Source organism: Aquila chrysaetos, chromosome 16 (assembly GCF_900496995.4).
Source record: "Aquila chrysaetos chrysaetos chromosome 16, bAquChr1.4, whole genome shotgun sequence".
NCBI lineage: Eukaryota > Metazoa > Chordata > Aves > Accipitriformes > Accipitridae > Aquila > Aquila chrysaetos.
Window position 1 is genome coordinate 4,890,306 of NC_044019.1, and position 21,753 is coordinate 4,912,058.

The window sequence follows — 21,753 nt, forward strand, 5'->3', positions numbered from 1 at the left end:
CCCCCCCCCTGCATGCTGTGTTTGAGCGAGTCGCAGGCGGGCAGCTTACGGATGTCGCCCGCCCGTAGGTCCTCCTTGAAGGCCAAGGTTGGGGAGCAGTTGGGCGAGAAGGCTTTCTGCAAGCCGGCCTCGAAGACAGTCTGCTGGCCGGGGGCTGCCAGCTGGTGCGGGAGGGCAGGGAAGTGCTTGCTCTCCAAATCTGGCTGCCCCAAACCGGGCGAGTCGCTCTGAAAACCCTGGACGAAAGTCCCGTCCGAGGGGGTGGAGGGGTTCATGGAGTAGGGGCCGGCGTAGTCGCAGGGGTCCCGCTCGCCCACCCCGAAGCCCCGGGACTGGGAGGGCAGGGGGGACATGCTGCTGTCCCCGCTGTAGTAGTCCAAGCCCAGGTCCGTGCTCTCCTGGAAGAGGGGGTTGACCGCCTGCGACTTGGTGGGGAACTTGGCCTTGCCCGTCCCCCTCTCCTTCTTGGAGGCGCAAGCCCCCCGGGACCCCCGGGGCTGCCGGGGTCCCGTGCTCCTCTTGGAGGGGTACACAGAGGAGGAGGAGGAGGAGGAGGAGAAGTTCAGGTGGGAGGTGTCGAACATGTCCACCTTCTTCCGTCGGCCCCGACCGGGCTTGGAGTTGCTCTGGAAGAGGACGCTCTGGTTCCAGTTGTAGCCCGGGGCGGAGGACGCCTCGTTCCAGTCCATCATCAGCTTCTCCAGGCTGGAGAGGCTGGACTGGCCCTCGCTGGAGGAGGCCTCGCTGTTGGCACGCCGGTAGCCGGCCGGCTGGTTGAACTGGGTGCTGTCGGAGGAGGATTCGGAGAAGGTCTCCGAGACGGTTTGCTGCTTGGCTTTCTGCGGGGTGTAGTTGGAGATGTCCAGGATGACGTTGGGCTCGTTGAGGTGGCACTCGAAACCCGGGTTGTAGAGCTGGCTGAAGGCCTCCGAGCTCCAGTCCAGCCCGCCGTAGCCTTGCCGGAAAGCCCACGGCGCGGCGCTAGGGAACTGCCGGCAATTTTCGGGCGAGGGCTGAAAGGAGGCCGAACCCTTGGGCACCATGTAGCCGCCGGGCGAGACGGTGCTGGCCCGGCTATCGCAGCGCAACGGGGTGTGCGCCGCGCTGGAGAATTGTCCCCCTTGCTCGGCGCTGTTGAAGAACGCGGCTTTGCCCAGCGGCAGGCTGGGACCGGCCGTCTGCGGCGCGTAACCGGCGCTGTGGGCGCTGCTGGGGGAGGACGGGAGGCTGCTGCCGCTGCCGTAGGCGAAGCTGCAGTCCTTGCTGTTGGGGCAGTCCTGGGCCGACGGGTACTGCTTCCCCGGCGGGAAGACGCTGGCAGGTGCCACGCTCTGCCCGGCGCCGTAGCTGCCGTACGGGGAGTAGCCGGGGGTGCCGCTGGCCGCCGGGTGAGCCGTGGGCGACCGGGAGACAGCTGAGGGCGGCGCCAGCTTGGGGAAGGCCTCGGCCCCCCGGCATTCTGACGACCCTTGGGCCACCCCGTAGCCGGCGGCGGCGGCGGCGGCGGCGGCGGCGGCGGCGGCGCGGCCGGGCGGGAAGGCCGGCCGGCCCTGCATCGCCGCGTGGAAGGCGGCCTCGGTGCCGGGAGTTGCCGCCGCCACCTTGCCGCCCCGGGCCGGGTAGGCGGCCAGGCCCCGCTGTCCCGGCAGGGCGGCCGGCGGGGCCGTGTAGGCGGCCGCCGACTTGCGGGACTCGGAGCGGGAGGCCGAGAGGGCGAAGTCCAGCAGGTCGGAGGAGTCGTCCGAATCCAGCAAGGAGCGGAAGTAGCCGGTGAAGAGGCTGTGCCTCTCCGGGCCGGCCTCCGTCTGCGAGGACGGCGCGCTCCCGGCGTAGAAGCCTGCCCGGCCGGAGGAGCCCGACTCCAGCCCGGCGGCGTGGAAGGGTCTCGCCTCGGCCCCTTGGTAGCCGCCATTGCGGCCGGCCTGGCCGCCGGGGTGGCCGTGGTGGGGGGCCCAGGGGCTGCCCTTTTCCCCCCCGGCCCACTCGGCGGGGCCGTCGCCGAAGCTCTGCCCGGGGTTGGGCTCGGGGAAGAGTGCCCCGTTCTTGCGGGCCCGTCGCTTCCGCTTGGGTTTGCCCACGGGGTCGGGCTCCGGCCGGCCCCGCTTGCGCGGGTGCACGGGGTCGGCGTGGAGGGCGGCGGGGGCTTTCTTCTTCTTCCCGATGCCCTCGAAGAAATCGCTGAAGGAGCAACGGGCGGCACGGGCGGCGTGGCCGCCCCCGCGCCCGCCGAAACCCCCCGCCTTGCCGCCGCGCCGGCGGAAGCCCTGGACGCGGTGCAAGAAGTGGGAGATGCTCTGGGTGTCGGGGGCTTGGTGGATGGACTCGGGCTCGCTGGGGGTCCAGCAGCGGGGCGGCGAGCAGCGCCCCGAGCACTGGCTCTGCCGGTTGAGGAAGGCCAGCTTGGCCAGCACATCCGAGTAGTCGGCCTTGCTGTCGTTGGTGTCGGCAATGTAGGAGGGCTGGGGCGAGGCCAGCTTCTGCTTCCTCCTCCTCCTCTTCTTCACCTCCGGGGCGGGCTCCTTGGGCTTGGCTTGGCCCAGCAGCAGGTTCTTGGGGGGCCTGCCCCGCTTGCGCTTCAAGATGATGGGCATCTCGCCGGGGGGGAAGACCACCACCACGTTGCGCCCGTTGTTCTTCATCTTGAGCAGCGGCGTGGGCTCCATGGAGCTGCTGGCCGCCAGCTCCTTGCCCTCCAGGTTCAGGTTGCTGCTGAGCGACGACACCTTGTAGGTGGTCTTGTTCCTCCTCCCCAGGGACACGGGGATCTTGGCCATCTTCACCACCATCTTCCTCACCCCCCGGCACTTGCTCTTCTTCCCCGTCGCGGGGGCCTTGGGCACCTCGTCAGGGTCCAGGGTGGCGGGGGCTGGCGGCGGGGGGGCCAGCAGCGGGGCGCCGGGCTCCTCGGGCCCGGGGGGCACCTCGGCGGGCAGGGCGAGGGGGGACAAGACGCGGCTCTCGGGGGCGATGTCCGCCCGGCGCCCTCGCCCTGCCCTCCTCCGGCGGCACAGCATCTTTGGCTTGTCTGTCCGGCGCAGGGCGTACTTGCGGTGGTCCTCGCCGCACCGCCCGGCCCCCCGGCCCCCGCAGGGTCCCCGCTTCACCACGCCGCCCAGGGGACACCCCCCCAGCCGGGGCTGCAGCCCGTGGGGCCGCAGCGGGTCCCCGGCACCCGGCTGCGCCTCCAGCAGCTCCGACACAGGCCCCAGCGGCTGCGCCTCCAGCAGCGAGGGCTCGGCGGGCAGCAGCGGGGCCCGCGCGTCCAGCAGCGGCGGCTCCAGGGCCCCGGGCAGCGGCTCCAGCGTCTGCAGCCCCAGCGGCTCCGCCAGCGGCTCCAGCGACTGCAGCTCCAGCGACTCGGACAAGGGCTCCAGCGACTGCAGCTCCAGCGACTCGGAGAGCGGCTCCAGCGACTGCAACCCCAACGGCTCCAGGTTTTGCAGCTCCAGAGACTCCGGCAGCGGCTCCAGGCTTTGCGAATCGAGCAGCTGGGGCTGTGACTCGAGGGACTGGGAATCCAGCAGCCGGGACTGGGAGTCCAGCTCTTGGGCTGGCAGCAACTGGGGCTGCGGCTCCATCGCCTGCGACTCCAGCAGCTGCGTCCCCGGGCACGCCAGGGAGGCCAGTTCGTTCAGGATGTCCGCCTCGGCCAGGTCCGAGTAATCGCCGGCGTCGGGCTGGGAGCAACCGGCTTCCTCCGCCGGTGCTTTGGAGGCCCCCCCCCATGCCCCCGCTGTGGCCGGGGGGCTGCGGGGCGCTCCCCCCGCCGCCGTCGGCTTCTCCATCGCGGGCCGGGGGCCGGGGATGCCGCGGCGGCTCGGTTTTGCAGAGCACCCCCCGCTCCTCGGGGCTGCGGATGCTGTTGGCCAGGGAGGGCGAGGAGAAGAAGCTGTACTGGAGGTCGCGGTCGGCGGGCAGGAGGCGGCTGTCCTCGTGGCCACCGCCGCCGCCGCCGCGGAGGCTGCCGCAGTCCAGGTGCACCCCACTGCTCTTGAGGTCCTCGGAGAGGCGGTTGAGGTCCTTCATGATGTCGATAAGCTGCACCACGGGGTGGAGGTTGATGTGCCCGTTGCCGCACTTGCTCCGGAGCAAGGCGAGGATGCTGTCGACGTTGCAGCGGCCCGAGGCCAGCGTCGCGTTGGGGAAGGTTTTAGGCGCCCGATCGCGGGCGGCTGCCTCCTCCGCGCTGCCCCCCAGGATCCGGGGCTCACCGGCACAGCCCAGCAAGTCCTCCGCCGCCTTGGTGCCCCCGTGCACGCTCTGGCACCGGTCGGCCGGGTCGCCGTGCAGCAGCGAGCCTGCCTGGTGCTCCCGGCCGAGCGCGGGGCACGAGCCCTCAGGGAAGCTCAGCACGCTGCAGGATAAGGCCTTTTCCGCCGGGCAGGCTGGGGGCCGCTGCGCCGGGTGCCCCGGCGGGTAGAACTTGGGCTCTCGGACGTAGTCGGGCGAGCCACGCACAACGCTGGTCGTTACCACTGGGCCCGGGGGCTTCACGCGCATCCTGACCTCCTCCTCCCCCGCGTGCCGCTTGGCCGAGCAGTTGCTGACATGGGGGTCGGGGAATGTGAGACCGGGACCTGCGTGGGGCAGAGAGGGGGACAGTGAGGCTCCGAGGGCACCGCCGGCCAAAAGCAGCCGGCAGTGCCTTGCTCCATCCCCGCCGCCCTTGGAGACGGGGTGCCCGCATTCACCCCCCCCCCCGGCTCGTCCCTGCCTTATCACCAGCGACGACCCGGCTGGCACTGCGGGAACCTGCCCCCGCCGCCCCCAGCCTCCTCCCTTGCCCGCCGCAGCGGTGAGGAAATGGGGTCAGGCCCCCTCCCCTGCTCGGGGGGGGGGGTTGGACGCCCTCCCCACGGCAGGACCACCCGTGCCAACCCCCGGCTCGCCCCGGCGCAGAGCCAATTCCAAGGGGAAGCGGGGTGGCTGTGTCTGTGGGGGTCTGGGGCTGCCCCATCCCCTCGTGGGGCTGGGCTGGGGGGTCCGGGGCTGCCCCATTCCCCCGTGGGGCAGGGCTTGGGGGGTCTGGGGCTGCCCCATTCCCCCGTGGGGCAGGGCTTGGGGGGTTCGGGGGCATCGCGGGGTCAGGGCTTGGGACTTACCCTCGGCTTTGCTGCTGCTCCTGCTATTGCACTTGAGCTCTCTGCAAAGGAAGGGGTGCCGAGGGTTAGCCCCGAGTGGGGTGGGGGGTGGGGAGGGTGGGGGGGAGTGGGGGGAACACCTGGGTGCCCACCGCGCCCACGGCTTCTTCGCAGCACCAGTCCCTACAAGGGACATACCAGGGGCCGATCCTCCCGAGCTCCCACAGCCGAGAGGGCAGCGCCCGCCCATCACCCTGGCGTCGGGGCTGCGAGCGGGGCGGGGACGGGGAAAAGGGGGGGGAAGCTGCCTCCAATCTGGGGGACAGAGGGGACAGGTTTTTACCCCCCCTACCCCCCCCTCCCAATACCACCATCACCACCACCAACCCCTCCACGGGGCTGGGGCGCTGGGGGCGGGGAAAGGGGGGGGGGGGGGGAGGCCCGGGGCGGTAAGGGGGGGAAAAGGGGGGGGGGGGCCCTACGGCCGTGCTGCCGCTAGGTGTCCCCGGCGAGCCGCGCTCCCGCCCGCCGCCCCGGCCCGGCCCCCGCCCCCCCCCCCCCCCCGCCGCCCAGCGCCCCGGTCCGGCCACCGGACAGACCGGGGAGGGAGGGGAGGGGAAGGGGGGGGGGGGGAAGTTTTTTGCCCACGGAGGTGGCTTAGCATGTTGCGGTCCGTCCGTCTGTCCGTCCGTGTGTGTCTGTGTCCCCCCCCCCCGCCCCACCTCCTTCCCACCCACCCGTGGACAGCCCACGCACCGCTGCTGCCCCCACCCGAGGTGACACTGCCCGGTGCCAGCAGCCCCCGGGGACCACCCGCATTGCGTCTGCCTCAGTTTCCCCTCACTGGCAACGGGGACACAAGCGAGGTCGGGGGGGGGGGTGTTGCACAGGCACCCACGGGTGGGTTGGGGTGCCCGGCATGGGACCCATGCACCCACTAGCACAGCCCACCCTGCACCCCATGGCAGGCTGCAGGCACTCCTATTTGCCCCCCCCCCCCCCCCCCGCTCCAAGCCAAGGGCTTTGCAAAGCCGCGGAGCCCCCCCCTCCCACCACCCCCCCATCTCCAGGGATGCTTTGCAGCCCCCCACTCCCGCCAAGGCAGGGACGGGCAGAGCAGAGGCAGCAAGATTTGCTGCCAACCCCCCCCACCGCCCCCGGTGCAGCCCCCGTTCCCCGTTCCCGGGGCGAGGGCCCCCCCGGGGTACCTGGGCCGCGGGTGCTTGCAGTGTAGGTTCACTTTGAAGCTCCTGCCGTCGCCGTCGCTGCCGGGCTGGCGGGGGCCGGAGCCCTGGGTACGCGGGAACCACTCGGCTGGCGGGCTGGCACCGTTCTCCAGTGCGACGGGCTGGCAGGCGACCGAGCTCCCATCTGCTCGAGCAAGCACAGAGACCCCCAAGCGTCAGCCCGGCGGCCCCCTCCCCGGGGAGCACCCCTTGCCCGGGCTAGCGTGGGTGCCCGCAGGGCTGGGCACGCTGCGTGCTCCCCATTCACGCCTCCCCCTCAAAGCCATCGGGACACCCAGGGAGCCACGCTGTCCCCTCCGCACCGCAGGATGGGGCCCATCGCGGGATGCCCGGGCGCGGGGTGGCATTTTGGGGCAGGACACCCCTTTCTTCCCCGCCGTAGCCGTGCCTTGGGCTGCCCGTCCGAGGCAGGGCACCTCCCCGCCACGCCGCGGGCGCGTGCGTGCGTGACGCGTGCGCACGTCCACACGGATGTGCGCGTTGCACACGCGTGTGCGTGCAGGGGCCCCTGCCGCCCTGCGTGACACCGGCGTGCTGGGGGTCCAGGCACCCAAGGCAGCTGCCCATCGGGCACGGGGGTGCCCAGCAGAACCCCCCAACCCATCGCGGTCCCCCCATGCCAGCGTGTCCGCCTGTCCCCCCCCCCAGTGCCGCGTGTGAATCCCTGCCTGTTGGCTCCCTCCCCCAGCACACACCCGCAGACACACACACACACACGCAGCCGCTCGGCGTGATCCAGGCTCTTCCCGGTGTCTGGATTAGCGTGACAACTTATCAACAAGGCAGGGAAAGAGAATTCAAACCTGTCAGTCCATCCGCATCCCACCCCCCCAGCCCTCCTCCCAGTCTCCCCACCAGCCTTTGGGCGCAGCGCTGGCACAGAGGAGATGCGGGCACCTCTCCGGCAAACACCGCCGTGTTGCCTGCGTGGTGTAGAGTTACACCAAGGGCAATGTGGAGCAGGAAAATATGTGCTAGAAAGACCGGTCTAGTCTCTGATGAAGCTGCTAATGTGCCCGGAGAGCTGTTGGAGGGGAGGCAGGCAGGAAGGAAGCAAACGGGAGGTTTTCCAGAACAGCCGCTGGGAGCCGGTCCCCGCCGCACACGCTGCGCACGGCTCGACGGGGAGGACCGGAGGCGTCGCGGGGCGTGGGGCGCGGTCCCCCCCCCCCCGTCTCTGCTCCAGCGTCCCCCCGCGCGTCCACGGCGTACGGAGTTGCGGGTGCGTCGGTAAATCCTGCGGGATGCCCGTGGGGTCCCCGATGGGGTGCGCGGCACCCGCCGGCGTGCGTTCGTGGGTGCCGGAGGTGCTGGGTACGTGTCCCCCCCCCCCCGCCCTGCCCTGCCCGTCCGGCCGGCTCTTACCCCACACTGGCCGGCGTCAGGCTCCTGCCCTCGGACCCCCTTCCAGCCCCGGCAGGGCCACGTGTCCGGCGACAAGGCGGGGGACGCTCCCCCTCACCCCGGCCGAACCGCCGCCGTCCGGCTGCCCCCCACGGCGGGGACCACCTGCGCCCCTCGCCCGGCACCCACCACACCGCGCCGTGGGGACGGGCAGCACCCGCCATCCCCACACCACCACCACCACCCCCCGCCCGGGGCATGGGACGCAGGACGGGAGCCTGGCCCTGGGCGGTGGGGAGGGGGCTGCGGGGGGGGGGGAGCCGGGTGCGGCGGGATGCTCGCCGCGCCGCCGCGCTCACTTTCACCTCCCTGCTCAGCCCCAGGCAGCCGCCACATGTTTCGCATTAGGCTCTCCGGACTTCGCCATTCCTGGCTTGCTCGCCAGGGGTAGGGCCTTTTTCCTTCTTTTTTTTTTTTTTTTTTCCCTTTTTTTTTAATTTTTTTTTTTTTTAATTTTTTTTTCTCCTCGCTGGTTACAAAACACCAGCCGAGACCACACAAGCGAGGAGGGATGGAGGGAACGAAACGAGAAGGAGAGATAGATGGGCGCCGTGGGCGGGGGAGAGGCAGCGAGGCCGGGTGCTGCGGCGGGGTTGGGGGGGGGGGGGAACTGAGGCGGGGGGGGGGCAGCGGGCGAGATTGCAGTCACCTCCGCTTCCCACCTCCTGACCCCGCAGCCCTGCAAAGATAACAGCCCCCGAAGACTGCTGACTCGCCTCGCAGAAATCCAATATCCTCGCCTGGTGAACTAATCGACTACCTGGGCTCGCCACCTCCCCTGCCCGGGCTTAATCCTGCTGCTGCAAAGCTTTAATTAGTTTAACGGTTTCAGGCTTGACGAAGGTTGGCAGCAAGTGGCATGCCCCCCCCCCCCACCCCACCCCGCCGCTTCCCCTTCCCGGACAGGCTCCCGGGGGTCTCCCTCTTGGGTGGCAAGGGTGCTGTGGGGTGGGAGAGGTGGCACCATGAGGGCACAGGGGGGCTGCAGACCCCCCCCCCCCCCATGTCCCCTGAGGCTGCTGGCACCCAGCCCCGACCCTCAGCGCTGGCGGGGCAGAGGAGTGGGGGGGGGGGTGGGCACAGAATGGCTCGCTTGGCACCGGCGTGGCGGCAGCTTGCGGCGGAGGGACGGCTCCGCAAGACACGGACGTGGTTTGGTGCCCGGCTCTGAGGCCACCCAGACGTCAGGGTGGGGCCGGAGATGCCACCGGGAGACAGGCAGGCGGCGGGGACCCAGCCGCCACACAGATGGGGACACGCTGGCCCTCCGCCTCCCACCCCGGCAGGGCACCGTGCCGAGCCGCCCGCGGCGGCAGGGCCACGGCCGGGGGGTCCTCCCCATCGTCCTGCCGCCTCCCGGGTCCCTGGGCACCGTGGGGTGCTGGGAGGGGTCGGGGTGGCCCTAAATACCCCCATGTGGGGTCTCTGGACGCCCCCGTTACCCGTGTTCTGCGTGCACAGCTGTCGCGGCTGTCCCTTGCGTGTGCACAGACACATCTGGGGCACCGCAGAGGTGCCCCCCCCCCCCCCCTTGCACACACACATGATGTGGCATCACGGGGGTGTCCCGCTCCCGCGGCCGCCCTTGCACAAGCCTGGGGCCGCTGTGGCAGTGCCTCTCCCTTGCACACTCACACAGCCGGGGCCCGGCAGAGGTTTTCCTCCCTTGCACACGCACATCTGGGGGCACCACAGACGTGCAGCTCCCTTGCACGCCCCCCCCCCCCCCCGCCCCGCTGCTGTCCCCTTTGCGCCCTGTCCCTCGCACGTTCCCGCACCCCCCTTGCTCGCTCACATGCACCCAGGCCCCCCCGCCCTGTGAGTCCCCCCGGAGCCCGTCCTGCTCCTGCTGACACCAATGGAAAATCCCCTCCAGTGACAGCTTCCTGGCAGGCGCTTTCCGAGGGTTTCCGTGTTCCCCAGCCAGCCCCCCCCCCCTCCAGCCACCTCCTCCCTGAGCCGTGCGGGGGGTCGGGCAGGCAGGAGGACCCCCCGCCTTCACTCCTGCCACCCCGACCTCTGCATGTTCCCCCCCCCCCCCCAATTCAGCATCACAGCCCCCACCCCAAAGCACATGGGTCTTGCTCCCTCCTCTTCCTCGTCACCCTGCCTGCACCCCACGCACCGGGCATCCCCTGCCACCGCCCTGCTTGCCTCCGCAATGGGGGCACCCATCGGCACCAAGGGTGATTTGGGAGCCCATCTAGAAACCCCCTGCCCTGGTACCGCTGCCAGCTCCCACGGCACCCACCCACCTTGGGGAGCCACCACCCTGCGATGCCACCAGCGCACGGGTTGGGAGAAGGGCAAGAGCCGGGGGTCCAGAGGGGTGGGCGCAGATGGGTGCTGGGGCACAGGGGGCTTGCAGGCAGGGCTGCGGGGGGCTTGTAGGCAGCCCTGACCCCTCCTTCGGTTGTCACCCCGCTCCCACCGCCGTTCGAACCCGGCCGTCGCCATGTCCCCCCCACCACCCTGCCTTCTCTGCCGCGCTTGTAATTAGGAGACGGAGCAGATGGCGCCCGGGTTTCATCTTAGGTAACGGGTCCAGCCGAGCTGCTCGGCCACCAGTTCCTTTCAGGGGGCCATTGGTCGCCAGAGTGGAGGTTTTTCGGGGTCCCTCCCAAGCAGGGAGCTGGTGGGGGAACACATCCCCCCAGTGCAGTGCCGGGATGTGGTGCCGGTGCGGGAGGAGACGGCGGTGCCGAGAAGGCCTTGGCTGGCGTGTGGGGCAAATACACCTGGGAGATGTGGCCCCAAAGGAGAGCTGGGGCTGGGAGCCACCCTCCCATGGCACCCTGGGGTGCCACATCCCCAGGGCAGGCTCAGGCACCCACCCTGGCACTGGGAAGGGGGCTCTGGGACCGCTGGGCTCTAAGCAGGGGGTGCCTACAGGTCTTGGCATCCCCCCAACCACCCAGCACTGCAGCAAGGCAGGGTGGGAAACTCATTGCCAAAACAGCTCCAAAATCCCGGCTGGCCCTGGAAGCAGGGACCCCGGGGACGCAGATGCCGCCACGCTGTTGGGGATAATGGTGAGTCAGGGGACACGGCCCTTCTCTTGGGCCTGGCCCCAGGTGTGCTGCTGCCACGGGGGTCTGCGGCAGCGCAGCCCCCAGCCTGGCTGGTGGCATCCTCGAGGGGTTCACCCTTCAGCCTGAAGGCCTGGTGGTCCCGGAGCTGGTGGGACCCTCAATGGGTTCAGTCCTCAGCCCTGTAACGTGTCACGGTGCCCTCGAAGTGGGCAGGGGTGGGGATGCCTACTCCCGCTGTTGCAAGAAACCATCTCCCCTCCACTGACCATCTCCCCTGCAAGGACCATCTCCCCTGCAATGACCATCTCCCCTGCACTGACCATCTCCCCTGCAAGGACCATCTCCCCTGCAAGAACCATCTTCCCTGCACTGACCATTTTCCCCTGCAATCATCTCCCTCTGCAAGAAACCATTTCCCCGTGCAAGGACCCTCTCCTCCTCCCACAGACTTGGGTGGCTGCAGCCGCTTGGGGGTTTGGATGTGGGGGGCATGCTCCCCTCCGTGCCCAGGTGCCCCCAGCCCCAGCGGCATCGTCCAGCGTGGATGCAGCCCCCTCTCCCACCTCAACCCCCTTGGTCCCAGAGGGGCCTGACCCCCCTCCCTGGCTGGGAGGGGGGCAGGAGGCGGCGGTGGGGCTGGAGGGGGGGGGCCGGGGGAGGTCGGGCGGCAAAACCGCTCGACAGATGGACTGCAGAGACGGTGGCACCTCGGCCGGCTGGAGCCCAGAGCCGCAGTTCAGAGCTAGCAGGGAAACGGGCTAAATTTAGCCGCTTTCCTCGGTGCCAGCTTTGTTCCCCCGCCCCGTCGAGCCGGCGCGGGAGGCGAGCAGCCGGCCTGGCCCCCTCCTCTGCCCTCTCCCTGCCGGGGGGGGGGGGGGGGGGACGGGACACCCCAGCACCCATCCCTCGGGGTGCCAGGTCAGGGTGCCAGAGGGTCTTCGGGGCGCCGGGTATTTTTGCACGCACGTCTCCGCGCGACGGCTGTTCCCGGCGGTGCCGCGGGGTGCTTCGCCCCAGCGCGGTGAGCGTACCCCGGGGCCCCCCCCCCCTCAACGCGCCGGCAGGCCCGAGGCTGCGCAGACGGCCGCGGCCCCCCTCTCCGGGCTCCCTGTTATAGCCACAGCATGAGTCACAGCCCCGGTGCGTCCCTGCCCAGCGCCGGCCACGCCGGGTCATGTAACACCCGCGGCCGTGCCGGCGCGGAGGGGGGCTCCGTTCCTTGCCCACGCCACCCCCTGCCCGCAGCCCGTGGTACCCGGGGTAGCTCTGAAGCCCCCCGACAACCTGCTGAGGGACCCCCGGAGGGGGTGGGCAGAAGCGATGCTCAGCTCCCCCCTGTCCCCGGCCGGCTGTGAGGCCGCGGTGCGCTGCGGGTTAACGCCGAGCGGGGCCGGGATCCTGCGAGGCCAGTAACATTTGGAAGGCGCCAGATGGACGCGTGCCCGTGCCGAAGGCTCGCTCGGCACAGCCATGCTCCCCCGGCGCTTGAGGGTTGGGGGGCTGCCCAGGGCGGCAAAGGGGCACCCGCCGGGATGTCGGGATGCCCACCGTGTGCCCGCCGGGGGTCCAGGGCCACCCAGCGCCCACCCGTGCCCCCCACACCGGGCACCGGCCGCTGCCTCCCTCGCTTGCAGCCCCACCGCGGGGAATGGCGGCAGCGGGGTCCAGGTGCACCAGTCGAGCCCACGGCATCGCCGCAGCACCCCTTCGGTGCCGACGACGTGTCGGGGTGGCCAGGTGGGGACTGGGGGGGGGTCTGGGCAGGGGGAGAGCAGCCAGTTGCCTCCCTTGGCCAATTTTAGAAACTGGCTAGACAAGAAAAGCAGAATGGGCCGGGCAGGATTAACGGCCGTGCTGGTGTCAGGGTGGGTTGTTGGTTTTTTTTCTTTTTTGTTTTTTTTTTTTTTTTTTTTTTTTTTTTTTTTTTTTTTTTTTGTGGGAGGCATACACGAGTTGAGCGGAAACTCCTGGCTGCGGATCCTGTTTCCTGGGAGATGCGGCACCGTGCAGGGCCGGCTGGGGCCGAGCTGGGGTGTGGGAGCCACTGGGGACGATGCCAACACCGGCGTGCCGGGGCAGGGGCGCGGGGAGGGGGGCAGCCCCACTCCGTGGGGCAGCCCCCCTCCCCGCGCCCCTGCCCCGGCACGCCGGCAGCCTGGCACCCCGCACACAGGTGGGTACGCAGGAGATGCACCCACTGACATGTATGGGTGCAGGTGTGCGTGTGCATGGGAGGATTGCGCCCGCGTGGGTGCACCCACACAGACAAGCACGGGTACAGGGGTACGCTCACGCCTACGTGGGTGCAGGTGGAGACGCAGGTACAGAACGTGCACGGGCACCGGCGGGCACGCAGACGGGTGCACGCGCGGGTGCGCGCGGGTACAGCCACCCAGGTGTGCTGGCACATTGGATGCGCAGCACCCATCTCCCACGCACACGCAGGATCACACCCACTCGGGGGTACAACGCACCGACAAGCACCGCAATGCCCCCGCACCCTCCCGACCACACGGCGCTGGCAGCCCCAGCCGGGCACCCAGGCAGCACCCATGGGCTCCCGCAGTGCAGGGACTCCCTAGCCCCCCGGTACGGCCAGGCTGGCACCGCGGACCCCAACCCCACACCCCGGCAGCAGCAGAAGCAGGAGGCCATTGACAGCTTGTGCCAGGGGGCACGCTGGGTTTTGCCCCGATCAGAGCGGGTGACCCCAAAACACAAGTCACCCTTCCCCTTTGAGAGGCCGCGGTAGCATCCAAAAAGCCAGAGGTGCGAGGAAGGTGCGAGCGCAGGGAAAGCACCCGGGATCTGGCAGCGATAAGCGGCGGGGACATGGGTATGCGTGGGGAAACTGAGGCAGGGAGCAGGGTGGGCAGTGCCTGGCGTGCAGATGGAAACGGAGCTGCAGCCAACTCTCCCGGAGGACCCAGGCGTCCGCCACCACCCCCCCCAGCCCCCGGCTCTGCTCCCACCCAGCTGCCCTCCCGGCTCCGGTTACAGCTGCGGCTGGGCCAGGCTGCGGCACGACGCGTCCTGGGGGGCCAAGCTCCCCAGGGCCGGGGGATCAGGGCACCCAGCTCTCCCTGCACCCTGCCACGACCCACCGGCATCGCTGATCCAGCCACGTAGGAACCTCAGAGCACACACACCTATAGGTACGCCTATTTCCCCCCCCCCTCCCCTCGCCAGGGAGCTTTCCATTAAAATTGGAAGAACACAACTTGCCGGCAGAGCCCCGGCGCGGATCGTACACAGCCTGTCACTCACACATCACTTTGTAGATGCCCATAAATTGCTTCATTACCTCTTCTAATTGAGGAGAACGCAGCTGCTGTGGGGCGGTGACAGAGCGCCTTCCCTTTGAAGGATGCCTCGCTCTCCAAAGACGGGTCCGGCAGAGCCGCTGTGCCCCACCAACATCCCAATAATAATAATAATAATAGTAATAATAACGATAATAACAGTATCGAAGCAATATCCCTCGGCAAAGGGCAGCGGGGCTCACGTGCGCCGGAGCCTGCTGGTGGGAGGGGGATGAGGTGCTTGGCGAGCCCTGCGGCGGTGGGGAAACTGAGGCACGAGGGAGGTTGCGCCACGCACGAGGAGAGGGTGGGGATGCAAACCCCTGCGTCGCGCCCGGACCCTGGGGGGGACCATGGTGGTGACAGGACAACCTTTAGGGACAACCCCACGCTCAGGAGGACAGAGGACGGAGCATGTCCCTGGCCCACGGCAGGGATTTGGGGAGCGAGGGGGATCCACAGAGCACGGTGCTGCCAAAACTCCCCGGGGAACTTCCCACCCTGGTCAGGGGCTACGTTCTCCCAGCTTCGCCGGCGTGAAGCCAGGGGTCCCTGCCACCCTCCTGCGTCCCTGTCCCCTGCGCCCCGTCCCCGCGCGGGCCCCCCGGCTTTGTCTGGCAGGCGGCGAGCGGCTGCGGCTGGGCTCGGTCCCCTTGCAGGATACTGCAGAAGGATTTACTGTATTGCAGCTTGTGCTGGCTGCAGCCCAGCGCACAATAGATTAGCTGTAGCCCAGGGCAGCACGTTGCGGGGGAAGGAAGGTGGGATTCATTCGGATGCAGATTGCAGGGCATTTGCTGCAGTATACTGCAGGATCCGGCCACTCGCTCGGGACCCCCCATCATCCCGCTCCAGCCCTGGCAGAAGGGCTTCGAGGGGCTCACGCGTCCCCTCCCCGTCCCTGCGCTGTCGCCCCCGCCAAATTTTACGGCGTGGATGTTTGCTATGGCTGCGGGTGCCCACGCGGGCTGGGGGACACCCCGCTTGTCCCCTGTCCCCATCCCGGGGGGTCCGGAGGGGCTGCGGTCCCCAACGGTGCCCGGGTGCTGCAGGGGACGCCGGGGCCCCCCTTGCCGGGTGCGACGGCACAAAGCTGGTGCAGGGAGGAAGCCGGGGACTGCAAGCAGCACTAATTGATCGCGATTAATTCAGCTCCTACCTCCCCGGGTGGCAGGGAGAGATGCTGAGACACAAACCCAGCCCACAGAGCTCCCCAAACAGGCTCCGCTCTCCCCCGCGCCCACCCCTTCCCCCAGCGCGGGCACCCAGGCCTGGGGGACCCACGCTGCCTGTCCGTGGGGACGTGGGGGGCTCCGGTGGGTGCCCGGCTCCTGCTGCTGCCCCAGAGGTTTTGGGTGCCCATGCACGCGGTTTGGGGATGGGTCCTTGGGGTGGACCCACCTCCCCAGGGTGCTTTTGGCTGCTGGTTGCGGTGGGGGGGGGGGAGGCGGATCCCGCTGGCACCCCACACCTCTCCCCACCCCTCCGGGACGCAGGGATGGCGGCACGCCGGGAGACGATGCTCAGGCGACAGCACGGGGGAGCAGAAGTGCCAGGGGGTCACCGACAGCCTCACGGTGACACCACGGCACCTTTGGCGGCGTCACCAGCCGGCGGGTGCAAACCGGGGTCCCCAGAAGTGCTGCCGCCACCTCCTCCGGCACCCGGCCTCCATCCCGGCGCGGACGGCAGGCGCGGGCAGGCGCCCCGCGGGCACCACCGCCGCGGGCGCCGCGGGCAGGGGGGGGGCTGGCACGGCCGGCGAGGGAGGGGGACGGCCACGACACCCCAGTGGCCGTCTGGATTTCGAGGGGAGTTTGGAGCCTGCGGATTCAGGCTCCGTAATCCTACGTGGGATGTAGTTTCCACAGCAACAGCGGGTCAGAGGGCAGCGAGGGGAGCTGGCTGCTCCGCTCGGGATTGCAATTGTGCCGTCGCTGCCGAAAAACCGCCAGGGCGAGGTGCCGGGGCGAGGTGCCGGGCTGGACGGCTGGGCCGTGGCGGCGAAGGCAGGCGGCGGTGCGGGGGCCGTGCGGGGCGCGGGGGCGGCCAGGCTGGTGCTGCCGGGGAGGCGGCGAGCGGCTCAGTGTGGCGTTGTCAGCAAAGATGTCACTAATTGTCTGCAGGAGCAGCAAACTCTCGTTAACCCTTGGGCAGCCAGCGGCGGGTGCGCTCTTTCGAGGCCGGGGGCACCCAGGGACCCGCTGCCGAGCGTCCTGGGGCAGACCCACCTCTGCCACCACCCTGCTCGCACGGCCCCGGGCAAGTCACCGCGCTGCTCCCGCACCCACCTTCCCCCCAGCGCGGCTACTGGGACTCCAGTGCGTCCCAGTGACCAGCAGGGTGACCCCCGGCAGCCCCTCTCCTTGCCGCACAGGCTTTGCCCCCGCTGCCTGCGGTTGGGACGGCGCTTGGCCAAGCAGGAGCATGGAGGCAAACGCTGGCAGTGCCAGGGCCACCTCCATCCCCGGTCACCTCCATCCCTGGTCACCTCCATCCCCGGTCACCTCCATCTCCGGCCATCTCCATCCCCGGCCACCGTCCCCACAGGCACACCCGGCAAACGCAACGGGGTGCGGGTGCAGGCAGAGGGGGACGCAACACCCACGCCGTGGCCAGCACCCAACCCGTGCCGCACTCCGCACCTCACCACAGCTCCGTCCCCACGGGGAAAAGGGCACGTGGCCCTGTGGTGACGCTCGGGGACGAGGCACGAGCACCCACCCTGCTCCAGGAAGCTTTTGCCACGGCTGGCGGAGGCGTAAGCGCCGGGGGCAGAGGCAGAAATGGCTTTTCCACCTCCCGGCCGGCTCCTCTACCTGGGAGCGCTGCCGGGAAGCGCTGACGTCGGCAGGAGCGGGTGGGGGCGGCGGGGGGAGGCCGGGGCCGGGGCAGCTGGAGCAGGGTCAGCAGAAAGCCTCCGGCTCCACTCGCCCCTGCCAGCCGCCCCGTGGACCTTTTGTTCCCATTCAGCACCTTTCCCAGCACCTCTCGGCTCCCGCCGCCTCCCGGGGCTCCTCTCTGGGGGGGTCAGGGCAGGCCCCCCGCCACGGTTCTGTGGTTTTTGGCGAGCAAATGGCTCCTGGGCAAGGCAGGAGGTGCCCAACGTGGCTCAAGGCACGGGGGACCCGTGCGGTGATGAGGCCGTGGGCGCATCCTGACCTAAGGTGGGGTGACTGGGGGAGGTGGCGGCTGCTCTGCGTGGGGGATCTGAACCCAAACCCCAAAACCCAACCCCCCCCGATGGCACTGGGATGCGGTGGAGGGAGGGGGCGAGGAGAGGAAGGCAGCACGGCTCCCCATCCGCATGTCCCTGAGCATCACGTGGGCCCCCAGCGCACAGCCAGCCCGCTGAGCCCCGGGGAGGGGACGGATCCTGCACTGCACTGGGGAATGTGTACAAAACCAGTGCTCCCACTGCAGACAGCCACGGGGACTGGGAGGATGCAGGGCACTGCCCGCTGCCCCCACCCCCAGCACCCCAGCAGCACGATGGGGACACCGAACCGCCACTGCCGGGCAAAGCCCACCCCACAGGGTGACAGCACCGGGGACCCCAGGAAAGCCGTGGTGGGTGCAGCTCTCCCGTCTCCCCCCCCCAGCCGTTGCTGGTGCCCAGGGAGGAGCCGGGGCTGGGCAGGTCTGTACAAGGCCAGGGACTCTCCCAGCCTCCAAGGACTTTTCGGCTGGGATTTCCTGAGCGGGACGCGGGTTTGCGGATGTCGCAACGCTTCGTGATTTCTGCACTGCAGACCTCCCCGGAACCCACGCATGCAGTTGGCCTCGTGGGTGCCCATCAGTGAGGAGTCCTGTGGGTTACACCCACGGCCACCGAGCCTCCTCCCTTTGCCGATCGCCTGGCACGCCACTGGTGCTTGGCGAGCACCGGCCCTGAGCCGGCTGCCGGGGCCTTGCAGAGCTCCCGGGATAGCCCTGCCAGACAGGGCTGTGACAGCACCACCCTGCCCAGTATGGTTTACTGGTCATACTGGGCAGCTGACACCGGCCCTAAGCAGCTCCCCCAGTTTCAGCACTGCCTGGGGACGTCCTTGTCCCCCGGGCAGCCCACCACGCACCCTCCAGCTGGGGTGCAAACCCACGCCTGGGTACGAATTCAGCCCTGGATGCAAATCCATCACTAGGTACAGACCCACCCCTGGGTGCAAACCCGGCCACAGGGCGCTGCACCCCATTACATTGCCTTTCAGCCAAGCCCCAGCACCCCTCCCCTTCCCCGGCTGCTCCAACCCAGCCCAGTGCCGCCCAGTGCCACCCAGTCCCCCCGCAAAGTGCCGCAGGTCCCCCCGCTGCCAGCCTCGCCCTCCGGATACAGCAGACAGGTCTCTTCCCCCCAGGCTCCCTTGCTCGGCGTCTGGCTGAGCTAAGCGTATTTAGCGCTTTTAATTGTTCTTAATAAATCAATCCCGCCAGCCCCTTAAATCATTTTTGTGGCTTCCCTCTCAGCCGTCCCCGCGGCCGTGCTGGTGTGGAGCCTACTGTCTGCAGCACTGCCGGGGGGGGGGGCCGGCTGGCACGGGGGGGGCCGGGACGCACCCTGCCCACCCCAGCACCCACCTCGCTGCTCCTCACCCGTGGGTGCAGCCCCGGGGTGGCTGCGAGGTCCCAGCAAGCAGAGCACCCACCCGGCAGCTGGGTGATGGGGAGCTCTGCCTGCCTGGTGGGTGCCTGTGCCTCAGTTTCCCTCCCCGCATGGGCTGTTTGGGGGATGCACCGGCTGCTTGCCCTCTCCCTGCTCTGCGGGTTCAGTCACCCCAATATCGCTGTGTTTTGGGGGACACTGAGGGAGCACACGTCCCTTCTCTTGCTGTGGCTATGGCTCCGCACTCCGTGCCCCTCAAGGCTGGATGCAGCGGGAACAGCAAGCAGCCTGTTGGTCCCCTGCCCACACACCGTGTGCCTCAGTTTCCCCAAAAGGCACAGCCCTGATAGGACAAGCGCTGGAGCTGAGCAGGGGCTGGGGGGGGGGGGAATGCGGTGGGGGGGGACCCCAGGGGGTCCCTCGCCGAAGCTGACCCTGTGCCAGAGGTGGTGACAGTGGATGTCACCGACGTGGCACTTCTGTCCCAAGCCGGTGCACGGTGGTCCCAGGCTTCGCCAGCATGGATGGACATGTGCCTCCCCCTCCGAGCCCCCCCCCCGGTGCTGCCGCAGAGCCCAGGGACACGCGCCATCCCTCTGCCCGTGCCCAGCCACGGGAGCACTCATTGCTGAGCCACCGAGGGTGCGGGCTGAGGCCGGCCCCACTCGTGACACCCCAGGCGGGCTCAGGGCAGCCCCCAACCACCTCCAGCTGCCTTCCCGGGGGCTCGGCGCTGCACAGGGACGACGGTGACACCCAGCCGGATGACAGCACTCCTATTTTGGGGGACGCACCACGCACCCACGCCATCACCAACCTCCCGCAGCATCTCCCGGCGCACCCAACCCCGCATCCCCCTCCGTCCCACCACCCAACCCCGCAGCCCATCCATCCATCACCCCACCAAGCGCTCCGGTCCCGCCGGCATTTTTTTGCGGAAGGAATGACCACCCAATACCCAAGACGGCTGCCGAGGGGGGATATGTCACCGAACAGCCTGGGCTGGCTTTGGGCGAAAAACAAACCCGGCAGGGCTTGGAGGGAGAGAGCTAACCTTGACACAGTTGCAGCAGTCACTAATAGCAGGCAATATGCCTGTTCTTGGGGGACTGTTGCAGTTGCTAAGATACTGGCAGCCGTGTGAATGGAAATGGGTCAGTAAACCTGTGGAGAGATAGTGTGACACTGTAACCGGCACAGCTGTTGCAGCCTACATCGAAATCCCACCCTTTCAATATTTATCACTCTCCGCCTTCGGTTCCTTCCTCCCAGCAATTTTCCACGTTGGTTTTTCCCGGGGTTGGTGAAAGCACCCCCGAAGACTTGAACGGGAAAAGAGGTGGTGGAGATGGGATGGGATGGGATGGGAAAGGCGAGTTGGCGGGTGGACGGGGAGGGAAATGAAAGCCCCCCGCGTTGGGTGGGTGTCGTCCCCCCCACCCTGCTCCGTGAGCAGGATGGAGCCAGTTCTTGGAGAGATTTAACAGGAAACAGGCTATAATCCCCCTGGTAGGAAAACGGGTTAAAAGGTCAATTTACTTCTGTCCCTCGTTTAGGCACTGTGGTGAAATTACACACTCGCAGGAGCCGCTGCGCATGGTTGGGAGAGGAGGGAGAGGGCGGTGGCGTCCGTCCTCGTCCGTCCGTCCGTCCGTCCGATCCCGCCTGCCGCGCTCTCCGTGCCTTCCCGAGGCGCTCCGGGAGCGCGTGGCCGGCGAGGCGTTCCCGCCGGAGCGCGAGCGGTGTCCACGCGGCCCCCGCCGGCAGCAGCCGTGCGGCCCGGCGTCTCGCCCCGCGTGGCTCGGCACACGCGTGGCACATGCGCGTGCACCCGCGAGGGGCCCGCGTGCACACGCATGCCCCGTCCCGACCCGTCTGCCCGCAGCACCGCCGGCACGGGAATTCGGTTCTGCTGCCTGCCCCGGTGCTGGGATAGGCGTAAACCAGCAAGGAGCACTGTTGTGACCACCAAATGCTTCAGCAAACCCCCCCAATGCCCCAGCACCCCCACCCCAAATGCTCAAGCACCTCCCAAAAGCTCCAGCAACTCCCCTGAAATGCTCCAGCATCTCCCAAATGCTCCAGCAACCCCTCCAATGCTCCGGCACCCCTGCCCCAAATGCTAAAGCACCTCCCCAAATGCTCCAGCAACCCCCCCCCAATGCTCCAGCACCCCCACCCCAAATGCTCCAGCATCCCCACCCCAAATGCTCCAGCATCCCCCTAAATGATCCAGCACCACCCCCAATGCTCCAGCAGCACCCAAATGCTCCAGCAACCCCCCCAATTCTCCAGCACCCCCACCCCAAATGCTAAAGCACCTCCCCAAATGCTCCAGCAGCCTTCCTAACGCTCCAGAACCCCCACCCCAAATGTTCCAGCATCCCCCTAAACGCTCCAGCATCCCCCCCAATGGTCCAGCATCTCCCTCCAAATGCTCCAGCGACCCCCCCCCCCCAATGCTCTAGCATGTCCCCTACTGTTCCAGCATCCCCCCCAAATACTCCAGCATCCCCCCAAATACAAAGCCCTGGTGCCGCGATCCCGTCCCCGACGCACTGCCCCACGCGCAGACGGGACGGGCTCGGCTCCCCGCTGTGTTTGGGGTTGTCACAGCCCAGCTGCGGCGGAACGGGTCGATAACTGGGGAGCACTGGGAGCCAGAGCACAGCCACACGGGAGGACGCCATTAGCTGTCCCCTGTCCCCAGCCGCCGTCCAGGTGTGGGGCAGGAGGGGAGATGCTGGCAGGCGGTGTCCGTCCCGGCACGGCCGCGGTGAGCTGGCTCTGGCCCGGACCCCGTCGGGGGGGAGGAGGGCGAGAACATCTGGTCACAGGGAAGAGGGACAGTCCGGGGAAATGTGCAGAGCTGTTGGAAGAGGCCCTCGCCGCTGAATCTGGGGTGGAGCGAGCCCCGGCATCCCTCCTGCGCCGCAGCTGCGCCGGGGCTCGGCGGGGAGCGGAGGTGCCGGTGGGCGCGGGGGTCACCGGCCCAGGTAGGGATTTGCTGCTCCCCGGCCTCACCGCTGCGGCGAGGGGAAACTGAGGCACGGCGGAGCCAGATGATGCAATTTGGGGTCGCGCAAG

The 21,753-nt window shown here is 69.0% G+C and overlaps 1 protein-coding gene across 1 annotated transcript in view; it reads right to left on the reverse strand.

Annotated features, from left to right (window-relative positions):
- Window positions 1-21,753, reverse strand: part of AHDC1 (AT-hook DNA binding motif containing 1) — a 51,578-nt gene that overhangs the window by 527 nt on the left and 29,298 nt on the right. Inside the window, 4 exon segments of the mRNA XM_030038583.2 lie at window positions 2-3,719; window positions 3,721-4,577; window positions 5,103-5,143; window positions 6,290-6,452. Coding sequence (XP_029894443.2) covers window positions 2-3,719; window positions 3,721-4,577; window positions 5,103-5,143; window positions 6,290-6,452 — 4,779 coding nt within the window.